General features: G+C 41.7%; 1 protein-coding gene across 1 annotated transcript; it reads left to right on the top strand.

Moving 5' to 3' along the window:
• The first annotated feature begins 1,237 nt into the window (after positions 1–1,237).
• On the top strand, positions 1,238–18,174 carry sult4a1 (sulfotransferase family 4A, member 1). The gene is made up of 7 exons (XM_070854149.1): positions 1,238–1,406; positions 6,732–6,862; positions 7,191–7,271; positions 7,720–7,846; positions 7,975–8,069; positions 12,021–12,159; positions 18,062–18,174. The coding sequence occupies exons 1-7, from the start codon at positions 1,238–1,240 to the stop codon at positions 18,172–18,174; spliced, it is 855 nt and encodes a 284-aa protein (XP_070710250.1).
• The last annotated feature ends 3,233 nt before the right edge of the window (positions 18,175–21,407 follow it).

Below are 21,407 nucleotides of genomic sequence, written 5' to 3' on the forward strand. Positions count from 1 at the left end.
ATGCCACAATCATTTAAACACAACCAAAATGGTCGCTACAAATGGTGCTTTTAGCTCCGAGTTACTGCTCACCTGGCTCAGAGGGTGTGGTTTGTGTATTTAATAAGCCTTTAATTGGCCCCTGACAGCCTGACACACCCACAGACATCCTTTTTTTTTAGTCAAACCATTTGATTCATTGATTGTTGTTGGGCTTGAAGAATTTCAACAGATATGACAAAAAAAAAACTAGTTCTAAAATAAATTGCATACCCTGCCTTTAATGCACGGGCTGAGTTATAGGGGTAATAAGGGGGAATGCGGCATTAATACGGTTCTGTGTTGGGATTTAATGCAACTGGTCTACTAGCTTATTCACAGTCGTTCATTGCACAACACTGACCATTTCGAAATTGAACTGATTTGAATTTGTGGTGTAGACAAGTGCTGTGTTATAAATAGAACAGGACTTAATGGGCCTCCATAGTACCTTATAAACTACACATGCTATCATAAGCATACAAACAGTCAATCATCTGTAGGACATTAAGTGTCTCATATGTGTGTATTATTTATTCTACATACTAAAAGTGCCCACAATCACCACAAGTTAAAAGCACTTCAACTATAAAAGCCTATAAGACTGACTATAAGTGAATGTAGATGTGCTATGAATACATCATAGAAGTGAGTATAAGAGTACTGTACGAGCACAATACTGATTTTGTTATAAACTCAACAATACATATCATATGTCATAAATATTATAATACACTGTAAGACCTAATAAAAAAAAGCCTATAGAATATCATCGGGCTATTATGTGACATCATGGAAATTGAGTAGGTCATACAATGTACTGTAAGTCTGGAGGATTAGAACCTCTAATCATAGGATAACAGCCACTACTGGAGCGTATAGGTCTGTATAACGTATTGGGAATAATCCTTCCTCTGAGGGCGGGAACGCGCATCCGCGGGCCGAGCGAGACTGGTCCTGATGCTGAGACTCGTGCGCACGCATTACATCACTTCTCTCCCGCGCGATTGGCTGGAGGTCAACACGTCCGCCCCGCCGCGCAGCATCCTCCGCGAGCTCCAGCATCCCGAAGCGAGCGGCGGAGAGAGGCGTTTCGAGCCAACCTCATCACCATCGTCATCCTCACCTTTGATTTCAGTCAATGTAAACAGCACCGTTCGCGTGGCTGAGCGCGTTTTTTCTTTTTTTTCCCCCCTTGCACTGGCGGCTCATTTGGAGGATGGCCGAGAGCGAGGCAGACACGCCGAGCACGCCGATCGAGTTTGAGAGCAAATACTTCGAGTTTGATGGAGTACGGCTACCGCCCTTCTGCAGAGGAAAGATGGAGGAGATCGCCAACTTCTCCCTCAGAAGTAGCGACATTTGGATTGTAACCTACCCGAAGTCAGGTAAACAAGCTCCTGCGTCACCCTGTGCACGTCGCTGACTGTGTCTGTCTTCAGATGTCTCTCCCTCTGCTGCAGCGGCTCTCCTTGTCATTATTAAAGTTTGATCGCATAAGTAAAGCACCAAGCGAGGAAAATCCACATCCCACAGCATTAATGTGATTCATTGTGCGTAAAGGCGCGGGTCACAGCAGTTATTATTAAAGTAAATCAGGCGAGTTGCACGTCAAGCAGCGGTGGGTGTGAGTCACAGTTGAAATATATCTGCTCAACATCATGCTTGCGCAGCAGAAAAAAAATATCTTGTTGCAAGTGGTATCCAGCGTGAAGCTGTTTCAACATCAAACGGCATCATATTGAGTCCAGAGTAAGTCCATCTAAGCCTGGCTGTAGTGCACCAGCTGGCCTACGCGTCCGAGGCGGCCCTCACATCAATCACACGCGCTTATCAGAAGCAGATGGAAGTTGGTGTTTACATCCACCTTCCAAAGGAGGTTGCGCAGCGCTGCTGCAGGCCGGCTTCCGTGCGCGGTGCCCTGCTGTGCACTGGGTGGGTCCGGTCATGTGACGGCTGGCTGGCCGGCTGGCTGGATTATTACTGTGGGAACTATCTTTCTAATTTTTTTTCCTGTAGAGTCTCAGCAGCATCGGAAGACACCTGTGCTGCATGCAATGGAAGAAAGTCAACTATGTAGAGTTAGTCATCATCATTCAAGAGGAAAATGTATCAAGATGTTTCCCATTATGGGACTCTAAAATCAATTCAATAATTTTGATGCATCTTAATGTGTAACATATATATATATATATATATATATACACGGCTATGCCCTTAAAATGATGTCAATCTTACAAAAAAAAAAAAGCACACTCTTTCTTTCTCCCAGGGGCAAAAGCGTGATGCAGTGTACTAATGGATGCCCTTTAAATGGAGAGGCTGCCCTACAGAGAATAAGTCACATTATAAACCACGTTTAATCGAAAGCAGGGATTAAGCAGGGACCGGGTCTTTATGTATGTATGTATGAGCATACTTTAAGGCATGTTGTGACAATGTCAGAAGCCTGAAAATAAAATAAAAATAGAAGGGTCAAAGGGTTTAATGAATGAAAACAGCACATGGCCGAGTGAAAGCACAGAGTGTAGGACTTCATTGGAACAATGAACAGTGCCTGATGGGTCCAATCGCACGAATGCATTTTATATTTGTATTCAATTTCAATCTTATCCATCTTGCTGGGACAATACACGTCGATCAGCAGTTAGCCAGGGTTAGCCAAAATGCTGGTTTCCAACTTTTGTCCACTTGGCCAGAAGTTAAATAAGCCATTAAAAAAACAATAACACATACAAGTACGCTAAAAAAAAATAGTAGAAAAGAAGACAGAAAGAAGCTGAACCGGTGAGGAGCTTAGAGGAATATCATGCATCATGCAGAGTAGGACATGTACGAAGCAAATCATTAACACAAAACAATGTTAGACATATATTCAATGGAAGGATGTTCCGAACCTGGACGCTCCTACTGTGAAAGGTTGTTTGGCCAGAAGATGATTTCCTTGTGTCTCCCGTTCTTCTTGTTCTGGAGATGTTAGAGAGTGGATGGTGGAGTATTGCTGTATCATCCTGCAGTAGACTACATGTGGGGCCTCTACACAGTCATGATTAATTTAGACATGCACGGTGCCACGCAGAGGTACCGCTGGCCCCTCCACAGCCTAGCATTTTTGGGTTAAGGTCACATAGAATTATTCTGGTAAAGTAATATTTGTTCGGGATTTTGCTCATTTGATATTACAAACAGTCCAGCTGATGCGAGAACTATTCTTCTGCAAAGAAACACTTCAATTCATTTGTGAATCTACGCAGACGAGGATGCGATGTGTGATTGTAGATTGTAAAGGCTTGGATGATCCAAATTCTTGTTTAACTCTGTTTAACGCTTGTACTGAACTGCACACGTTGAAGTTACATGTAAACTCTGGACTAGTATTAACCCTAGAACACCCTAGAACACCCTAGAACCCTGCCTCACAGCCACAGAATACACCCAATCCCACGTCCAACTTAACGAATAAAAGATAAAAACAACAAAGGCATTTCCGGAGAAGTGTGGTTTGATATGAAAGCTGTTTTTCAGGCTCAGAGTCAGTGACGCCTGTTAAGGTCGCCAAACACTTCAGTCTAAGTGCAAGAACCAAGAACATTTGCTTAAATACATTTGTCACAGCTGGATCTGCAATGTTCCCAAAAACAGAGAATCACTGGATCTGGACTTGATGTCCTTTCCAGCTTCCAAATCAGCAGGCAACTGGCATCTCCTCTATATCTCTGTGGTTTTCTGCACACCATATTAGTGTTCTCAGGCAAAAACCCTGAAAAATCACGTTGATCTTCATTTCTGACATTTAAATAACTCTGCTCTTTCTTGCACATTAGAGAAACAGTCAAAAACAGTCCGAGCTTTTTGGGGTTTCCCCTCTCCTGTTTCCTTTTTATCTCCCTGCTCTGTGTTGGTGTATCTATTGTCTTGTGGTGCAAAGCAAAAGAAAAGCACATGGCAGGCCACATGGTTGGGTTTCTGCAGAGCTGCGATGCCATTGGTTCACATGTGACAGTCTTGACCAACGGGAGGAGTGAGAGTGTGGGGTTGCTCTATAGTTTATGATAGCAGCGCATTCATTTCTGTTTTGATATCAGCCATACGCTCAACCACGTCTCCCCGCAAGCGGTACACCTCTGCACGGCGCTGTGCACACACACTCACACATAAATTAGAGAGGGGCAATTTAATCGCAAGCACTGGCATAGAAGAGAGAGAAAGAGAGAGAGAGAGAGAGAGAGAGAGTCCTCTGCACTGGCTGCATCCTGCGCGCTGTTTTGCAACACAGGGTTTTGCAAAAGAAGCTGAAGCTGAGCTACAGTAGCAGAAACTGTATGAACTGTGTTGCCTCCATGTATTCAGTAGGTAATATGGCCATTCGGGCCATACCAAGTGCCAGGGCCATCATGTGGAGGAAATCGAAAAGTCCAGTGTAGAGAATTTGTATATTTCTTTGGACTCTATTAGTTTGATTCATTTGTTTTGGAATAGTAGTGACAGTCTAGTTTGTTTGGAGTTTAGTTGGTCGTGTTTGTCTAGTATTTAGTTATCCCTCTTTGTGGTCAGTTCACAAGGTCAGTTTGTCTTCGTTGAGGTCAATTAGTCCGTTCAGTTTGATTCAGTTTATGCTGAGTTGGAAGTTAATTCCATTTAGCTGACTTCTTTTATGGGCCCAGAAATGATGTATACTGTATTTTTGTAAATAAGTTTTCTTTATTCTGTGGGTAAAAAACATCAACTTGTGTCTCCTCTGACCTGCTAGCTCGGTCTCTTGCAATCTTCCCAGTTGTAAATTACATATGCTTTTTGCTGGACTGACCACATTTGACATGAGCTGTGGATTTGGCAAATATGTACTCAATTCCTAGGGTTACTGGGCTGAATTAGGGATGACTAAATGCATATAGTGGACAAGCAATCTATGTTGCCTTTAATATGAAACCTTCAAGAGTTGATAGGTTTTATAACTTGATTTAAACATGTCTTCAGCTAATATTTTTTTTATCCATCGACTGAATATTTCTGGCTTTTAATATGTAAGCCGCAGCTGATGTTTTTCAAATGTCAAACACAACTGAACTCTTTCATTATTGCAAAATGCATCATAACTGGTACCAATGAGAAATAACAGTTTCCTTTTAGAAAATGAGAAGCTTTTTCAGGAAACTGACAAAAATCTTCATTCCATGATTTTTTTGGTTTCACAGTCAGCATGTGGCCTGCCTGAAGCCACACAGATACACATCATCTTCCTTCAAGCAAGAGCAGGCAGTCTTGTTCACACCGCCCTGTCTTGCAGAACATTAGCAAGCTACCAGGTTGATTGGTTATTAAAAAACAAGCAATGCTTAATTTATTGTGCTCTAATAAAGTCTGTCTTTCTGCTTAATGAGTCAATGTTCTGAACGGTTTCACACTTATAGCAGCCTCCAGTCTTCATTTTGTTGAGTTATGCGACTCCTGCTTTTCCAAAAAAAGCATGTGAGAGGTTAGATTGAACTGGCATATTCAAGCATATCTGCAAAAATGAGTCACAGGATACCGCAGAGCATTGGCATGACAATGAATAAAACAGTATTATGAGGAGAAAGATTTAATGCAGGTAGCAAGACTGAGTCACCTCACTGACTGAAAAAGTGTTTGTGTCTGTGCTTATTTTTCTGCCTTAAACAGCTACAGCTAAGTTAATCTTGTTAGCATTACATTAACTGTATTCCTGAACTGTTGAGTGGTCGAAAGTGGAACATTGTAGTGTTCTCATGGCTGGACCTAAATGTGCTACTGGGCGTTCAGTCTCCAAGGGCTCCAACATGTAACTATAAATGATGCTATTGTTTACCGTACGTGCTTAAAGTTGAACTGATTTTCCACATCAAAGTCCGTTTCGAGGTATTGGGGAATACTACTGAATATGTGGAAGAGTAGTTATAAAGCCTTTAGTGTCTCCAGAGGGAGGGTTAGTTTTTCTGATAGCTGTCCTCAAGTGATGTCACTTGAGTCGGTGTCGATTGGGAATGAAGACTACAAAGTTTTTTAAAAAACTGGGGCTGTGGAGTTAGAATTGATCTGGTTTGATCTGCATCGATTTTGATCCTTTTGTTTACAATGCTGCACATTAAAGCTGTGTGAATTTTTATTTGAAAACGTATCTGACATACGAGCGCAGCCTTATGATTAACGCAAAACGTGTTGGCGGATAATTCCCCATTTTCATCCAGCCGAGGCAGAGCAATATTAAGATTCATTTGGCGTCATGTTCGCGGACACCTGATGAATTTAAGTCCAGTATTCAAACTCTGTTTTTGGTCTCCACCAACTCCTGAGGAAAAAAAATGGTTCTGTCCAATTCACCAGCTATTTTTTGTGTCTGCTCTTTTGTGCTGTTATCAGTGCCTTTTTTTTGTTATTGCTGAAAATAGTCGCCTGCTGCTGCTGTTTGAAATGTGGCTAATGATAGCAATCATTGGGGTCCAGAAAAAATGAAACACGGAGTTAACTAAATGGCTCCATAGAGCTGAGAGGAACTGCAGATCTAAGATGACCTGAAGGGAAATTACTGCTATGGCATCCAGTGAGGGTTTTGCTAACATAAACATTCAGCTAATATTACTTTAATTTTCTTATATCATTTTTATTAAGTCAAACTCCTGTGTACACGGTAACCTCTTTCCTTACTCTCTTCTTCTTGTCCCAAATTCTTGATTGTCCTTTGGTTCTCTTTTTAGGCACCAGTCTTCTTCAGGAGGTTGTGTACTTAGTGAGTCAAGGAGCAGATCCAGATGAGATCGGCCTTATGAACATTGATGAACAGCTGCCTGTCTTAGAATACCCACAACCTGGCCTGGACATCATACAGGTAATGTAGCTGAAATCCGATTAGTATTCATTCTTTTCCTTAACCTGCTCAATCATTGTTGGCAAAGTAATGAACAACTCTGCGTTGTTGTGGGCAAGGCTTTTGTTGGGTGTAGCAGCATAACAGCAAACCAGCAACTTGTTTAGATGTAAAAACACGAGAGGATGCTGGTATCTGTCTCATTCCAGACAAAAGGTTTGAAGCTATTATGTGTATGAGAGGGTTTGTGCAGATAAGACACATCTGGAATCATCAGAGCATTCTGTGGGACTGATAAGTGAACTGCAGGGTACATATTAAAGTAATGACTTCCTTTGTGTCTCCACAGGAACTGACGTCCCCTCGTTTGATCAAAAGCCATCTACCCTATCGATTCCTCCCCACAGCCATGCACAAAGGAGAGGCCAAGGTCAGTCCACTGGACTGAACAGTGTACATTCAGTAACCATGATTTTCATTGCATTAAGACCCTGAAGAATTCTTATAAGATGTTGGGAATTTTTTTTGTTCTAGGTATCATATATTAGCAAATAGTACCCTGAATACTAATATTAGTTCAGGAAGAACACAGAAGAATAGTTAATATTAGTGTCTCTAACTAAATTAGCTGCAATAGCCAACAAGCTAGTATGGTGGTCAAAATAGTGTGCTGATTGTCCAAAATCTTGAATGACTGACAAAGAATTCATGCCATTTATATTTGTGTCATTTGCAAGGTTAACTCGTGCCGCAAATGTCAAACATCAACCATCACCTCCAATAACTAAATTATATTGGATCGTACTTCAACAAGAGCGTTGCTAAGAAGTAACATCATGTATCTGACTATACTGATGACTGCTGTGCTTATCTCCCAGGTGATCTACATGGCTCGTAACCCTAAGGACCTGGTGGTGTCCTACTACCAGTTCCACCGCTCTCTCAGGACCATGAGCTACCGGGGAACCTTCCAGGAGTTCTGCCGACGCTTTATGAATGACAAGTGTAAGTGTGTGGCGTACTGGGGGACTGGGACGCTGTGGCCTTCCATCTGGTTTCAAGTCAGTGAAGTGTCCACGGACAACTCCAATTTTATCTAGCTGTTTGTCCCTCTCTCTGTTTCTCTCTCAAAGTGGGATATGGTTCCTGGTTTGAACATGTCCAAGAATTTTGGGAACATCGTATGGACTCTAATGTCCTCTTCTTGAAATATGAAGACATGTACAAGGTAACATCCTCACTGTCTCTTGCTCTTTTTAAGCCTTTGTCTACTTGTTTCAATAGTATATAATTCCAAGTCATAATCCACTAGTCTGTCAAAGGAGAGCTGCCTAATGACTGAAGGCTATGCTGTGGTTCGTAGGATGGCAGCAATTCAAGACAATTCTGAACACAACAAATTACAATAATGGAGATGTGATTAGATAGAAGCACATATGAGCGATGAGAAAAGCACAGAAAGGTTCCGGGGGAAAGATACCAAGTTAGTAACAGACATTAAAGCATGGAGCATCAGGATGGAGAGGAAGAGGAGGAGAGAGGAGCCCAGTGCATCATGGGGAGTCCACCGGTAGTCTCTCGACATCTTCTGGCTAGATAACCCATGAAATTTGCTGTCCTAAGATCATGCACGCTAATATTTTTATATCATTCTCTTGCAACACCACCAAGCCAAAACTTTCCCTTGCAGACACAATATCTGATTATCATTAATTGGCTCTAATTGGCAGATTGACATTAAATTCTCCAAGGAGATAAACCTGTGGACTTTGTATCACTAGTGCTCTAAAGCTCTAAAAATATAAAAAACTGTCTGTATATTCGTTGCTCTGAAAAACACTATTTTGTTGATCTCAGATCAGTGAATCTGAAACTGAAATTAGTCATCATATCATAGATTTTTCACAAGAAATGTTACAAGAAATGAAATGGATAATAATCTGTAGGTAATGTGTTGCTGCATTTGAACCAACCGTCTGCCGTAAACCAACGTCAAACCTCATCTGAGATTCTGTCAGTCTAATGATTTGACAACACAACTCAAGAGTTTCCAGCAGCAAATAAAGTAGTGCTTCATCCCAGCGTCACAGCAGTTCTAATGCATTAACATTATCTTCAAACCAGCTCAAAAACCTCCTCTTGCATTTATTTATTTTTCTTTCTCAGCTCATGAACTCAGAGTCATACATTCCACGTGACATCAAAGCTCTCCTGTCTGTGTGCCGCTCGGGATGCTGCTGACAGGATTTTCCTGATAAAATGATGCATGCCTCTCACAAACACACTATCATTTGGATAAGCTGTGGCTAATTTATCCTACAGTGAAATATGGCCTACATAATAATACCCTGATCTACATATGAAGAAAATGCAGGGGAAGGGACGGCTCAATGGTATTAAATGCTACGTTCATTCATCACATCACAGACTTTATTACCACTGCTGCAGCTAACCAACAATGTATACTGCAGCAGGTAACCAGACATCCTCCATTCCTTCACTCTTCATCGAAAGAACTCACTTTTCCATCAATTCTACTGGTGTCACTATGTGGAGTTAAAATGTAAAAATATGTAAAAAAAAAAAAATGTAAAATGTTGGTAGAGGCAATTTGGAAACACCTAATCTATGACAAAGACCATGTATCTAAAGGAAACTTCTTTTTGTAACTGTTTTATACTAAGCAAACACATTTCCTCCCTAATCCAAGCTCATTCCCCATCACTTTTACATAGCTGTAACCTATTTTAACCCTCAGTTTGATCCTTTGTCCCCCTCTTTGCAGGACGTGGCAGACACATGTATCCTATCTACCATCTGACCAGAACGCTCTTGTGTAAAACTCACCAGTAAAGTAACAAGAACATAATATGCTAAATCAATATTTGCCCTTTGCTTTGTCAAAGGTCCCTTTTTAACATTATCTAGTCTTATCATGTTTACGAGGCACAGCCTCACACATGTCCTCTCTTCCGCAGATATGCTTTTCTCAGAATAGATCTTTTTAAGTAAAGAGATAAGGTGTAATACAGGGGTGTCCAAACTTTTTTCCCTGAGGGCCACATACAGAAAAACATACAAAGGGCTGTGCCACTCACTAGAAGGGAGCTATATTGCTAACTTTAATCCACTAGAGGTGATGTATATCTCCTCACCTCTAGTGGGTTAAAGTTGACAAAATCAATCAAATGTAGGTAAATCCTGCTTGATAACTGAAATGATTCAAGAAAAAAAAACAGCCTTTCCATTAGTGGGCTTTCATTTATTAGTTGTGGTACAAGCTGGTCTTTGCCTTATAGGCTCTTGTTCAGGTGATCAGTGAGATCCACTAAAAATGCCAACCAGAGAGGGTCACTGAGCTCATGAAGAGGTCCTTCTCTCTTCAAAACTAGTCAATTTCTGATCTCTGGGAATAAAACCGCTGCAGCACAGAGCCACAACTTAGCCAGCGCACATGAGAATGGTAGAGCAGCACACGAATCTGAAATGATGTTTTTCTCTCCATATTTCTCCTTGACTTGATATTAATTGCCATAAATGCAGAAGATATACCTGAGAGTTGAGATTTCCTGCTTCCATAGCTATGCAGTGCCTACATGTACCATCATGCATTGAACTCCAGCTTGCGGCGCTCAACCAGAGAAGAGAGATTACCCACTGAAGAGCCTTTTCCTGTATCTGTGTCAAGTGGGTTCTGCTACTACCCTGCCCTTTAGGAGACCAGTGGCAGGTCCTGAGTCTATCGATTCCAATAGGAGATTTCAACATGATCTCAGATTATTTTTTCACCCCCAAAAATTAATTCCACTGATGCGGTTAAAATTAAGTGTTAAGTTTCACAGTAAATCTAATAACTAAAGATGAACTTCGTATGCCAACAAACACCAATAATTGCAATTAATGTGAGGTGAATGTTGGCCAAGCAACAGGTGTTCATGGTAGCTAGCGAGGCATTTACAATCTAATGAGCTATTATCTTACGGTAAACATTAACTATAGGTACCTACATAAAATACCACTATCGACCTAATTCATGAAAAGTTTGCGAATGTATTAAACTGTCAAAAAAATTTGCTAATTTAATCAACTTATCAATGAGTCTGCTTGGGAAACACTGAAAATGAATGGGGCTCAACACTGGAACTATATGTGTTTGGCACTATTGGTTCCCGTTCATTCCTATGAAAGTTGCTCTGTGGCGCATTAAGTCCAAAAAGTTTGACTTCCTGGGTATAAAAGTAACCGCATCTGCCACATTGTAGCATCTCAGGTCTGTCAGACTGGCTAATTTCCTGTTAGCACCCCACTATAATGAATGGGAATAAAATGATTTAATCGTGCGGCCCTTACTTCCCAAATGGATCAGATTCTTTGCGGGGGTTGTGACTCTCAAAAAAATTATCCGGTTTAGCCACTAAGTAAAATTGGCTTCAATGCCTGGTGCACTTCCTGGGGGCTTGGTTGCCTCATGATGCAAGTTAGGATTGTCACAACTCTCTTTTTTTATGGCGGTGGTACAGTTTGTAATGCGCCATCTTTAGTTCTTGAGTATCTTTGGCCCAACCCTCATATCCTCACTGCTCCACTGTAGCTTTTTGCAACAGACAGCTACCAAACAAGATTCAACAACCATGCTGAAAGTCATTGCAGTGGAACAGGCTGATTAGTAATTGAGAATCTAGCAGAGACAGACATATGCATTTATACAGGTAGCATACAGAGCTAAAGGCTAGCAATGACTGCGTAATAATAACACTGAATAAACATTCAAACTACCTTACCATTAGTGAAACTGCATTTATGCAGGAAGGGTAATGCAATCAGGTGTGGTGATGTCAGGTGAGGCATACAGTTTTTTGACATGGCATCTGCGTATAATTAGGCAGTGGCTTGAACTGGGTCGTGCAGAGCTGTTCCTAGATGATGTATTGTCCATAGAGAACTGTACATTTTGCCATTACAACTGTCTGCTGTCAGTATCCCTGTACTTTATACCACATGGATTGTGTAAGCATCCACCCACAGCTGTGGAAGCTGTGGGTGGATGCTATTTGAAGAAACAGACTCACTGCCGTAGCGCTATATTAGAATTCATGAGGGAGGCAGTTTTCTCTGAATTTCTGTGTGAGTATTGTTTTATTACATTTCCAATTGTTTCCTCCTCTCCTCTCCTCTCCAGGATCTGGGGACATTGGTGGAACAGTTAGCCCGGTTTCTGGGTGTTTCCTGTGACAAGGCTCAGCTGGAGGGCATGGTGGAAAGCTGCAACCAGCTCATCGAGCAGTGCTGCAACTCAGAGGCGCTGTCCATCTGCAGGGGTGAGTGGGAGAGGAACTGGGACAGGAAGCACAAAAACACTGCTCGGTTCCTCCGGTCAGCTAACTATGCAGTTTATGGTTCCCTGAGGTCCTACTTAAAATGCATCTCTAAAGCATCACATCCATCAAATGCATCTTAACCCTGGAGAACCCATGGGGTCAAATTTGGCCGCTGTTAATTGCTGCTACCCAAAGTGAACAAACATAAAAAAAATTGTCAAATTTAACTTCAAAAACCCAGAGTGCCACTTCTGTTTGACCCCATGGGTTCTCCAGGGTTAAAAACATTTTTTAATGACACTTTCACTGCATCTGTTACGATCTCTTCTACTTGAGTTCCTTCCATTTATGATTTTACAGTTAGTGTCACGTGATCATGATTTTTGCCCGTTTTGCAAAGCATGTTGGCACAGTTCGATGGACAAATCATCACAACCGCTTTTGTCAGGTCAGGCACTCTACAAACCTAAATAAGTCAGGCTGAATTATAGAAAAATGTGTAAAAAATCTAGGATTTGTTGAATTTGATTAAAGGAGTGCTCCAGCTATTTAGTATCGCTATTCAGATAGTCAGAAGTGAAGCAACAGCTGCCAAGATATTTAGACTTTTAGTGTCTGCGTTAAATCAACCTCCAAAAAAGTTTGATCCTACATTTTTCATAGTGCAACTCTAAGGCATCTTTTATTAGAGTCTCCTGCATCCATTGTCTATACAGCTTATCCTTCAGGGTCACAGGGTGGCTGGAGCCAATCCCAGCTGACTTTGGGCAAGAGGCGGGGTACACCCATGACTGGTCGCCAGTCAATGACAGGGCTGACACATAGAGACCATTCAACCACCAACAGTTCAGGGAGGTGTGTCTTAGGAGTTAATAGTTAGTGGCCTAGAGACTCTGGCTAGAGGTTAGAAATGGACTACGGAGGTCTGCTGACTAGGAGGTCTACGAGAACGTTTGGGTTCCAGGATATAGTCCAAACAAAATTTCCGTGAATACGTGCAAATGCAAGACAAAGCTGAGACAAATGCCAAATGGAAAGTAAGTCTTGAATTCATTTGAGAAAAACAACTATACAGCCAAAAGAGCAGGATACTGAGAGGAGAACATACATTTAAATGGTGATGTTCCTCTTTTAGAGCAAACTTCCTCTTTTAAGTGGCGATGTTCCTCTTTTAGAGTGTGGTATCTGATATGTCATGTGCATCTGCTATGTTATATGTATGTGTGTGTCTTCTCTGTGAATGTTTAGGTAAGAGAGTCAGAGAGGACACATGGTATGTGTTAACAGATATGGTCAGGGTGCTGCAGGATGATTTCCCAAGAGGAATAGTAACATATAAGAGATGTGGTGACTTCCCAAGAGGGACAGTTTCTATACATCCCTCCATATTAGGGCAAGACCTCTTTGGGCCTTGCTACTGAGGGAAACCATATGGTGAGGTAAGCGTTCCTAAAGGTATAAAAGATGACATTCAGAGAAGCTCGGGGAAGACATTAATTTGGTTAGGGGATGCTCTGTCTATAAGAGACAAATAATTGGTTTCACGTCTTCCCAGGCAACCATGGAGCCTGTTAGACAACTGATCTTTTTGTAATAAACCTATTTTTATGCAACAAGTCGTTGTCAGCGGATGTTTTTCCTCCCATCATCTGCACACCATCGGCATCAGAGAAGTCACAACAAGAGCAAAGTTCCTCTTTTAAGTGGTGATGAAACTATGAAGAAACCTGTGGAATTATGTTGCAAACAAAATAAGTGTTCAAAACAAACCAGAATATGTTTAACATTTTAGATTCTTCAAAGTAGCCACAGTTTGCTTTAATGACAGCTTTGCACACTCTTGGCCTTCTCTCGGTCAGCTTCATGAGGTCGACAGTCTTGAAGGAGTTCTCCGAGATGCTGAAAACTTGCTGGCTGCTTTTCCTTCACTCTGCAGTCCGACTCATCGTAAACCATTTCATTTGGATTTATGTCGAGTGATTTTGGAGGCCAGGTCATCTGACAGAGCCTCCATCACTCTCCTTCTTGATTAAATTGCCCCTTATATAGCCTATAGGTGTGTTTGGGCTCATTGTCCTGTTGAAAATCAAACGATGGTCCCACTAAGCAAAACAGATGGGATGGCGTGTCGCTGCAGAATGCTGCGTTAGCCATGCTGGTTAAGTGTGCATTGAACTTTGAATAAATCACTAACAGTGTCGCCATCACACCTCCTCCTCCTCCAGGCTTCACAGTGAGAACCACACATGTAGGAACCATCTGCTCACCTTTCTGTGTCTCACAAAGACACGGTGGGTGCGACCACAAATCTCAAATTTGGACTCATCAGATCAAAGTACAGACTTCCGCTGGTCTTATGTCCGTTCCATTATGTCCATTATGTTTCTTGCCTCAAGCAGTTCTCTTCTTCTTCTTGTTCTGTCGCAGCAGTGGCTGCTTTGCAGGAATGCGTCCATGAGGGCCTGATTGACGCAGTCTCCTCTGTTGTTGAAAATTGATTTTGAGATGTGTCTGCTACTGTGAAGCATCTATGTGGGCTCTAATCTGAGGTTGCTGTTAATTTGCGGTTTCTGAGGCTGATAACTCTGACGAACTGTGCAGCAGAGGTAACTCTCTTGGTCTTCCTTTCCTGGGTCGGTCCTCATAAGAGCCGGTTTCATCATAGTGTTTGATGGTTTTCATGACTGCAGTTGAGAATATACTAGATAAGATAAGTTAAGTAAGATAAGTTCTTGAAATTTTCTGGACTGACTGACCTTCATGTCTTAAAGTAATGATGGACTGATGTTTCTCTTTACTTAGTTGAGTGGTTCTTGCCATAGTATGGATTAGAACTGTCGTTGAATAGGGCTGTTCACTGTATAGAACTGTGCACCAACCCTACCTCTGCACACAACAACACACCTGATGGTCTCAAACACACTAAGAAGGCAAGAAATTCCACAAATTAACTCTTAACAAGGCACGTGTGTTAACTGAAAACCATCCAGGTGACGACCTCACGAAGCTGACTGAGAGAATGTCAAGAGTGAGCAGAGCTGCCATCAAAGCAAAAGGTGGCTACTTTTTTGGCTACTACATAATTCCATACGCGTTCCTTCATAGTTTTCACGTCTTCAACACTAATCTACAATGTATAAAGTAATAAAGATAAAGAAAAAACATTAACTGAGGAGGTGTGACTTTCATTGATTTTTTTTGTCCAGTTGGTGGGATACTGTATCTGCAGAGAAACCTCTGCACCCCAAATCAACGCAGATGCATGAAATTTCATTTTCAGTTGCTGAGAAAAATCAAAATTCTCTTGCTAAAACCTGTTAATTCACAGAGCACACTGTGAGCAGTTTTCACTGCACCCTATTTCTACCAGAGAAATACTACCTATAAAAAACTGTTGACAGCAGTGCATGAATCTGGTTGCTAATCAGTGTCCATTTTTTCAATTGCTAGTTGTTTTTTGGTCACAATAAGAAACAAGTCCCAAACACATCAGCTTTGCTTTGCATTTGCTTATTGTGGACAACTACATGAAAAGCCAACATTCTTTAACCACATATTGTATCTTCGAGTTCCATGCGTGAAGGATATGTTTTTTTTTATTTCTCATGAATTCACGTGTATTTTCTACAAAAATACAAATAATTTCACGAGATCACATCCAACAGACATCCTATCAGGGTATGTCCTAAAAGCCACATGATGTGCAGCAGAGAGGTTGGACTACTCGGATTAACGGAGACACAGATTGTAAAATAAGTAAACTTTTCATTAATTCATTCCTAATAATTGTCAAATTAGTATTTTAGTCACTTCACATCTTAACATATGCTGTATGAAAAATGATAAATGAAATAGATACCTTAAATTGACTGTGTCGATTTTTCCAAATCACACAGTTCCAGGAAACGTTCGTACTAGAAAGCGTCGAAGCGGTAAATTAAACCATTACTGCAGGGCTTTTCTACTGTGTGTGTATGTATGCAGATTCATCTCAGGGCATTGACCCGGAGTACACAGTGTGAACGCTTAAAGTGGGACACTGTGGGGAACTCCACATGATACAGCACATAATGTACAGCAGGTCTGCTCATCTGATATAGTCTGAATACATCGAGGCCTCACCCGCTCCCTCTTACTGTATACCCTAATGAGATTATGATAAGATAAGGATTAGTCAGACAGACAAGTTTCACAAGACGGTTCCCTTTCATAATATTGAAGTCGGCACGTTGGCTCAGGAAGCAGGACAGTTATATGTTAAACACTGTTTAACACAGGAACAGTGGACAATACAGGTTTAATGACCATTTCTATACAGTTGACCCCACCATTAATTTAGACCTCTAACACATTAAGTGGTGTAGTTACAGTAAGAGTCCATCTGACTCAGAGCAGTTAGAGGAGTTGAATGGTAGTGTGTAATATGTAGATATTAGTAGAATAAGTATTCACCAACATTATCTATGTAGCACCAAAAGGGTTCATTAGTAAATAAATAAATCCGAAATAATCATATTAACGAAAAAATATATAACATACATAAAGTAAACGATAGATTGTGAAATAATTGGAGAAATGTATTGAAACTCAACTCATAAAATGAAATGATGATGAATGAAATAAGTAAGATTCTATTACTGTGACAATGAGAGATGAAACAACACTTCATACTAATGAGTCGAACTTTGAACGATTTCTTCATTTATTTCCGAAACGCATTTCTCTTTTTTTTTTTCACTCTCTCTTTTGCAAAAATACGTCATACTGAACAATTCAGGGTTCCATCATCATTTACACACGTCATGGGATCTCTGAGTTCTGTACATAAACAGTGTTTTCTCACGCTCTTCTTTGAGATGATTATACCGACACCTTGTGGCTACACGTTGCATCTACACCACAAAATGTATTCAAACTATAGATTGCATGATGTCAACATGCCAACTCCATCCGCTTTGATTTAACCTTCTTTTATGTTTTAACATCTTGAATGTTTATTCCCTAATTTCTCATAATTGTTTGTCTCTGTTGCCATTCTTGTTTCGATTTGATGTTCACCTATAGTTTCTGTCATCTCTCTTTTGTTGTTGTTGTTTTTTTTTTATTCACATTTTCTTTAGCGCATGGAAGTCTGGTGTCTGATCCGCTATAGGCTTAACACACAGCTGACGGTCAGTCTGATCTGTCACAGCAGGTGAGTCACCGCCATGTCGGACTGCATTCACTCTACAGCTGAAAATAAAATGGGATGTTTTCTAACTACAGAATGGACTACATCCATGGACTAACCCCCGAGCAGGGCTACATAAATACTGTAGCAGTTCTACAGCAAAATGGAAACTTCAAAGATTTTAAAATGGCAGTTTGAGGAAATCTTGTGACCTTGTTTTGATTTTTTTTTTTTTATGCGTTTGAACAGGAAATTCAAACAGGACTCAATTTCTGATTAAATCATCCCGCGACGTAAAAACAACTTAAAGTTAACAAAGTTCAAATTGAAGATGTTCATTTAAGTAAACATTTGTTTTAGTCATACGACGCACACAGAAAAATGTGGTGTTGTGAATTTTATCAATCATGATTAATACATTGAAAAAGAAAATCAGAAAGACCAGTGCAATCAGTACAAAAGGTAAATAAGAATAAAACTACTAAGCAAACTCCACTACACTGAAGTGTATTTGAAAGCTTAAGGTGACACTAGGAAGAGTATTAGCTATTATTATTAGAAACTGGGTGAAGCAGACAACTCAGTTCTCAGTTCAGACTGTTAATCCAGCCTTGTTTTAGATCAATCGGTAAACTCCTCTGGAAACTGTTCTGAGATGCAGACATCCAGGTTTTGCTGAAAAGTAACTGAACAATGTTTCTTGATACACATGCATGTGTGCTCTGCCTGCAGGTCGAGTGGGTCTGTGGAAGGACGTCTTCACAGTTTCTATGAACGAAAAGTTTGACTTGGTGTACAGACAGAAGATGGGCAAGTCCGACCTGACCTTTGATTTCTGCCTGTGAAGAGCGCCTGACCCTGACCTCCCCGCTCTCCACTCCACTGATCTCCTTCAGTACAGTTGACGATTTCACACTCCACTTACCAAAACCCACGCTCCTACATCTCCATTCTGTCTGTCAGTCTGAAGTTTGATAGCACAGACACTTCCCAGATTGCAATCTGTCTCAAAGCTTGCAGAATGGTCAAACTGAATCTGAAAATTTGGGTGGAAGTTATTGAAACGTATCAATCGACAGTTAAACCAAACCTCCTTTAACCCCTACCTCCGCAGCATGTTGCTGCTGCTGTGTATATATCTATATACTAAGCAGTGTTCCACGGATAAAGGTTTTACTGGGGCCGATACCAAGATTTTAAGGCCTAGACCTAGAATATGGCTGCATAATAGGGATTCAAAGTTATGTATATATATTTATGACTGACATACACAGAAAATCACATGCCACTATCTTTGGCTGGGCAAAGTCATGGTTATACCCCTCCCAGACAAAGTTGGCCTGTCCGTTAATTGTCAATCCCTGAAGGTCTGGGTGTGCCAGGAATGTTAATGTCTATATCAAATGCTAACATTCATAGGCAGGGCAAAAAGCCTGCCTACCTCATTGGGTTGAGATGTGGAGGTTGGGGTTAAATTGGGGCTGGGGTCAAATGGTAGTAATGGCGGACGGATGGGCAGACATCGCTGCTTTGCTAATTACGTCACCGAAGAGGCGAAAGATGCGCGCAGAGACGAACGTGGAGCAGAAAAGGAAAATGTGCGTGTGTTGATCAGAGACCATTTAGAATAGAAACGTCCCGTTTAAGAGTCTTTTCATGCGTCTGTGTTACGTGGGTTTCACCACTGCCCCGCCCCTTTAGGAGACTAGAGGCAGGTCCTGAGTCTACTGAGTCCAACGGGTGAACCAAGTAAACATGAGCACAGATTATGACTGATTCTTTCACCCCATAGTCACCAAAGTAACACACGAATCAGGGGAAAGTTAACTTCTGTGCGAGACCTGTGTCTGTCCTGTCAACACACTCTTGTGAGCTCTGCGACACAGCGATAGTTCCTGAGCAGCCTCTGGCAGAAGGCCATTGACTTTAACCAAAGACCAGCAAATGCTCTCAGTATACTTGGAAGCTATTTCAAGAGGAAAACGGTCCCTCTACACCAGTGCAACCAGGTTATTCTACCATGCCAATGTCGTCCAGTGCTTGTCAGCATTGTGAAAAGGTCGTCAAGAACCATGGCCGCTTAGAAGACAGGAAGTGTTTACCATTTCATATCATTGGCACAGCTTGTAATCTTTAGTAATTAGAGAATCTTTGGCGTAGCAGTGGAATAATCATCTGCTCTTCCCCCGCAAGCAGAAGAAGAAGGGTGGATGGTGGATGGTGGTGGTGGTGGTGGTGATGGTGGCAAGAACTAAAACGTGTGTGTGTTCTCAACACACGTTTTCATCTTCTGCTCGGTGTTCCTCTTGTGCACTCTCATTCATATCTACCACCCCCTTCAATCCAGCACCAGCTCACCACTAGTTGTGAATTACAGAATAATAAATACACAAAAAATAATGGATTAAGAAGGTTTATCTCCTGTCCAACCAATGAGAGTCATGTCGGACAAGAGCGTATCGACCAGCTGACCAGGAGACGTCAGCCCTACATGTAACACAGGTCCAACGATTCTCTGAAGGATATGGGGTGTCTGGACTGGCCCATAGGGACAGTATGAGAAGCTCTGCCGTATAATCACAAAGGATGTGTCCCGTGCTGCTACTACCACACCCAGGTTACCTGCTAATGTATTGTGTCATTGAACACTAGCCCACGACAACACCAGAATATAGGGTTCAGCCTGTTTGATTCAGCTGAGGAGTGGTGAAACGTTCCCTGTGACTTCTGGGCCACATTTTGGGCGGATCAAAAGGACGCTAAAGTTCACCCTCTACAGGCCACAGTCTAAACGTTGCACTTTAGAGCAAAGACATATCTTGATGGAAAGAAATTTCTAACAAAGGGAACTTTTTCATCGTGCAGTTTGTACAAATTTTGATCAGCTGCATCAAAAAAAACCCCCAAAAAACACCAAAGCATTTCTCCTCCCATCCACATCCTCTAATACAGGGGTGTCCAAACTTTTTTCACTGAGGGCCACATACAGAAAAACATACAAAGAGCTGGGCCACTCACTAGAAGTGAGCTAGATTGCTGACTTTAATCCACTAGAGGTGATGTGTATCGCCTCACCTCTAGTGGATTAAAGTTGGCAAAATCAATCAAATGGAGGTAAATCCTGCTTGATAGTTGTGGTCCAAGCTGCTCTTTGCCTTGTAGGCTCTTGTTCAGGTGATCAGTGAGATCCACTAAACATGCCAACCAGAGAGGGTCACTGAGCTCTTGAAGAGGTCCTTCTCTCTTCAAAACTGGTCCATTTCTGATCTCTGGGAATAAAACCACTGCAGCACAGAGCCACAACTTAGCCAGTGCACATGAGAATGGTAGAGCAGCGCCCCCCCCCCCACCCCGCCCAGCATCAGCATCAGAGAGGGAAGCTTGAAATAGTCAGTTCTAGAGCTCTGGTGCTCGAATCAACAGACTTACCTCCACTTTCTTGCCCCTTGGCAGACACCGTAGAGGCCATTCCTTTGGAGCTCCATCCGTCGTACCTCCACACAGCTCGTCCCATTTAAGTCCCATCATGCCAACTGCACCTGGCACAGCTTCAAACACATCCTCACCCATCGTGGTGCTCTTTAGACTGCTAACATCAAGCAGCTCCTCCGTAATGCAAAAGTGATCGTCCTTAGTTATTAGCTGTGCTCTCATCGCACACCTCGTCTGAAACTTTCTACACTCACCTGCTCTCTTACGTTTCCTTAATTCTGCCATTTTGGGTCATCTGTAGCACATTTCTTCTTCTATTACTCATTTTATAGAGAAGCTGTCCTTGTTCAAGACAGTTACTCCACCTAGTGGTGAGACTAAGAAGTACAATACAGTCCATGTGCAGGTTCCATGTGTGGGCCGTGTTCCAATACATTTTTAGAATTTCCTGCGGGCCAATGAAAATTGGAGCACGGGCCGCAGTTGGCCCTCGGGCCGTAGTTTGGACACCCCTGCTCTAATAGATATTGCCTAAATATGTCCTCAGAAATATATTGCTACTCAAAGTTCATTTATTGTCATTTTACAGCACAGGGTTGCCCAAAACAAATTTGGAAGTTGTAGCCCCCTTTTTTTTTCTGTGTGG

Source organism: Pempheris klunzingeri, chromosome 22 (genome assembly GCF_042242105.1).
Source record: "Pempheris klunzingeri isolate RE-2024b chromosome 22, fPemKlu1.hap1, whole genome shotgun sequence".
Taxonomy (NCBI): domain Eukaryota; kingdom Metazoa; phylum Chordata; class Actinopteri; order Acropomatiformes; family Pempheridae; genus Pempheris; species Pempheris klunzingeri.

Bases quoted from the DNA above. Each gene is read 5' to 3' on its own strand.
- sult4a1 (XM_070854149.1), top strand. From the start codon at position 1,238: ATGGCCGAGAGCGAGGCAGACACGCCGAGCACGCCGATCGAGTTTGAG. The intron at 7,847-7,974 runs GTAAGTGTGTGG...TCTCTCTCAAAG, and splicing joins ACGCTTTATGAATGACAAGT to TGGGATATGGTTCCTGGTTT. The intron at 12,160-18,061 runs GTGAGTGGGAGA...CTCTGCCTGCAG, and splicing joins GGCGCTGTCCATCTGCAGGG to GTCGAGTGGGTCTGTGGAAG.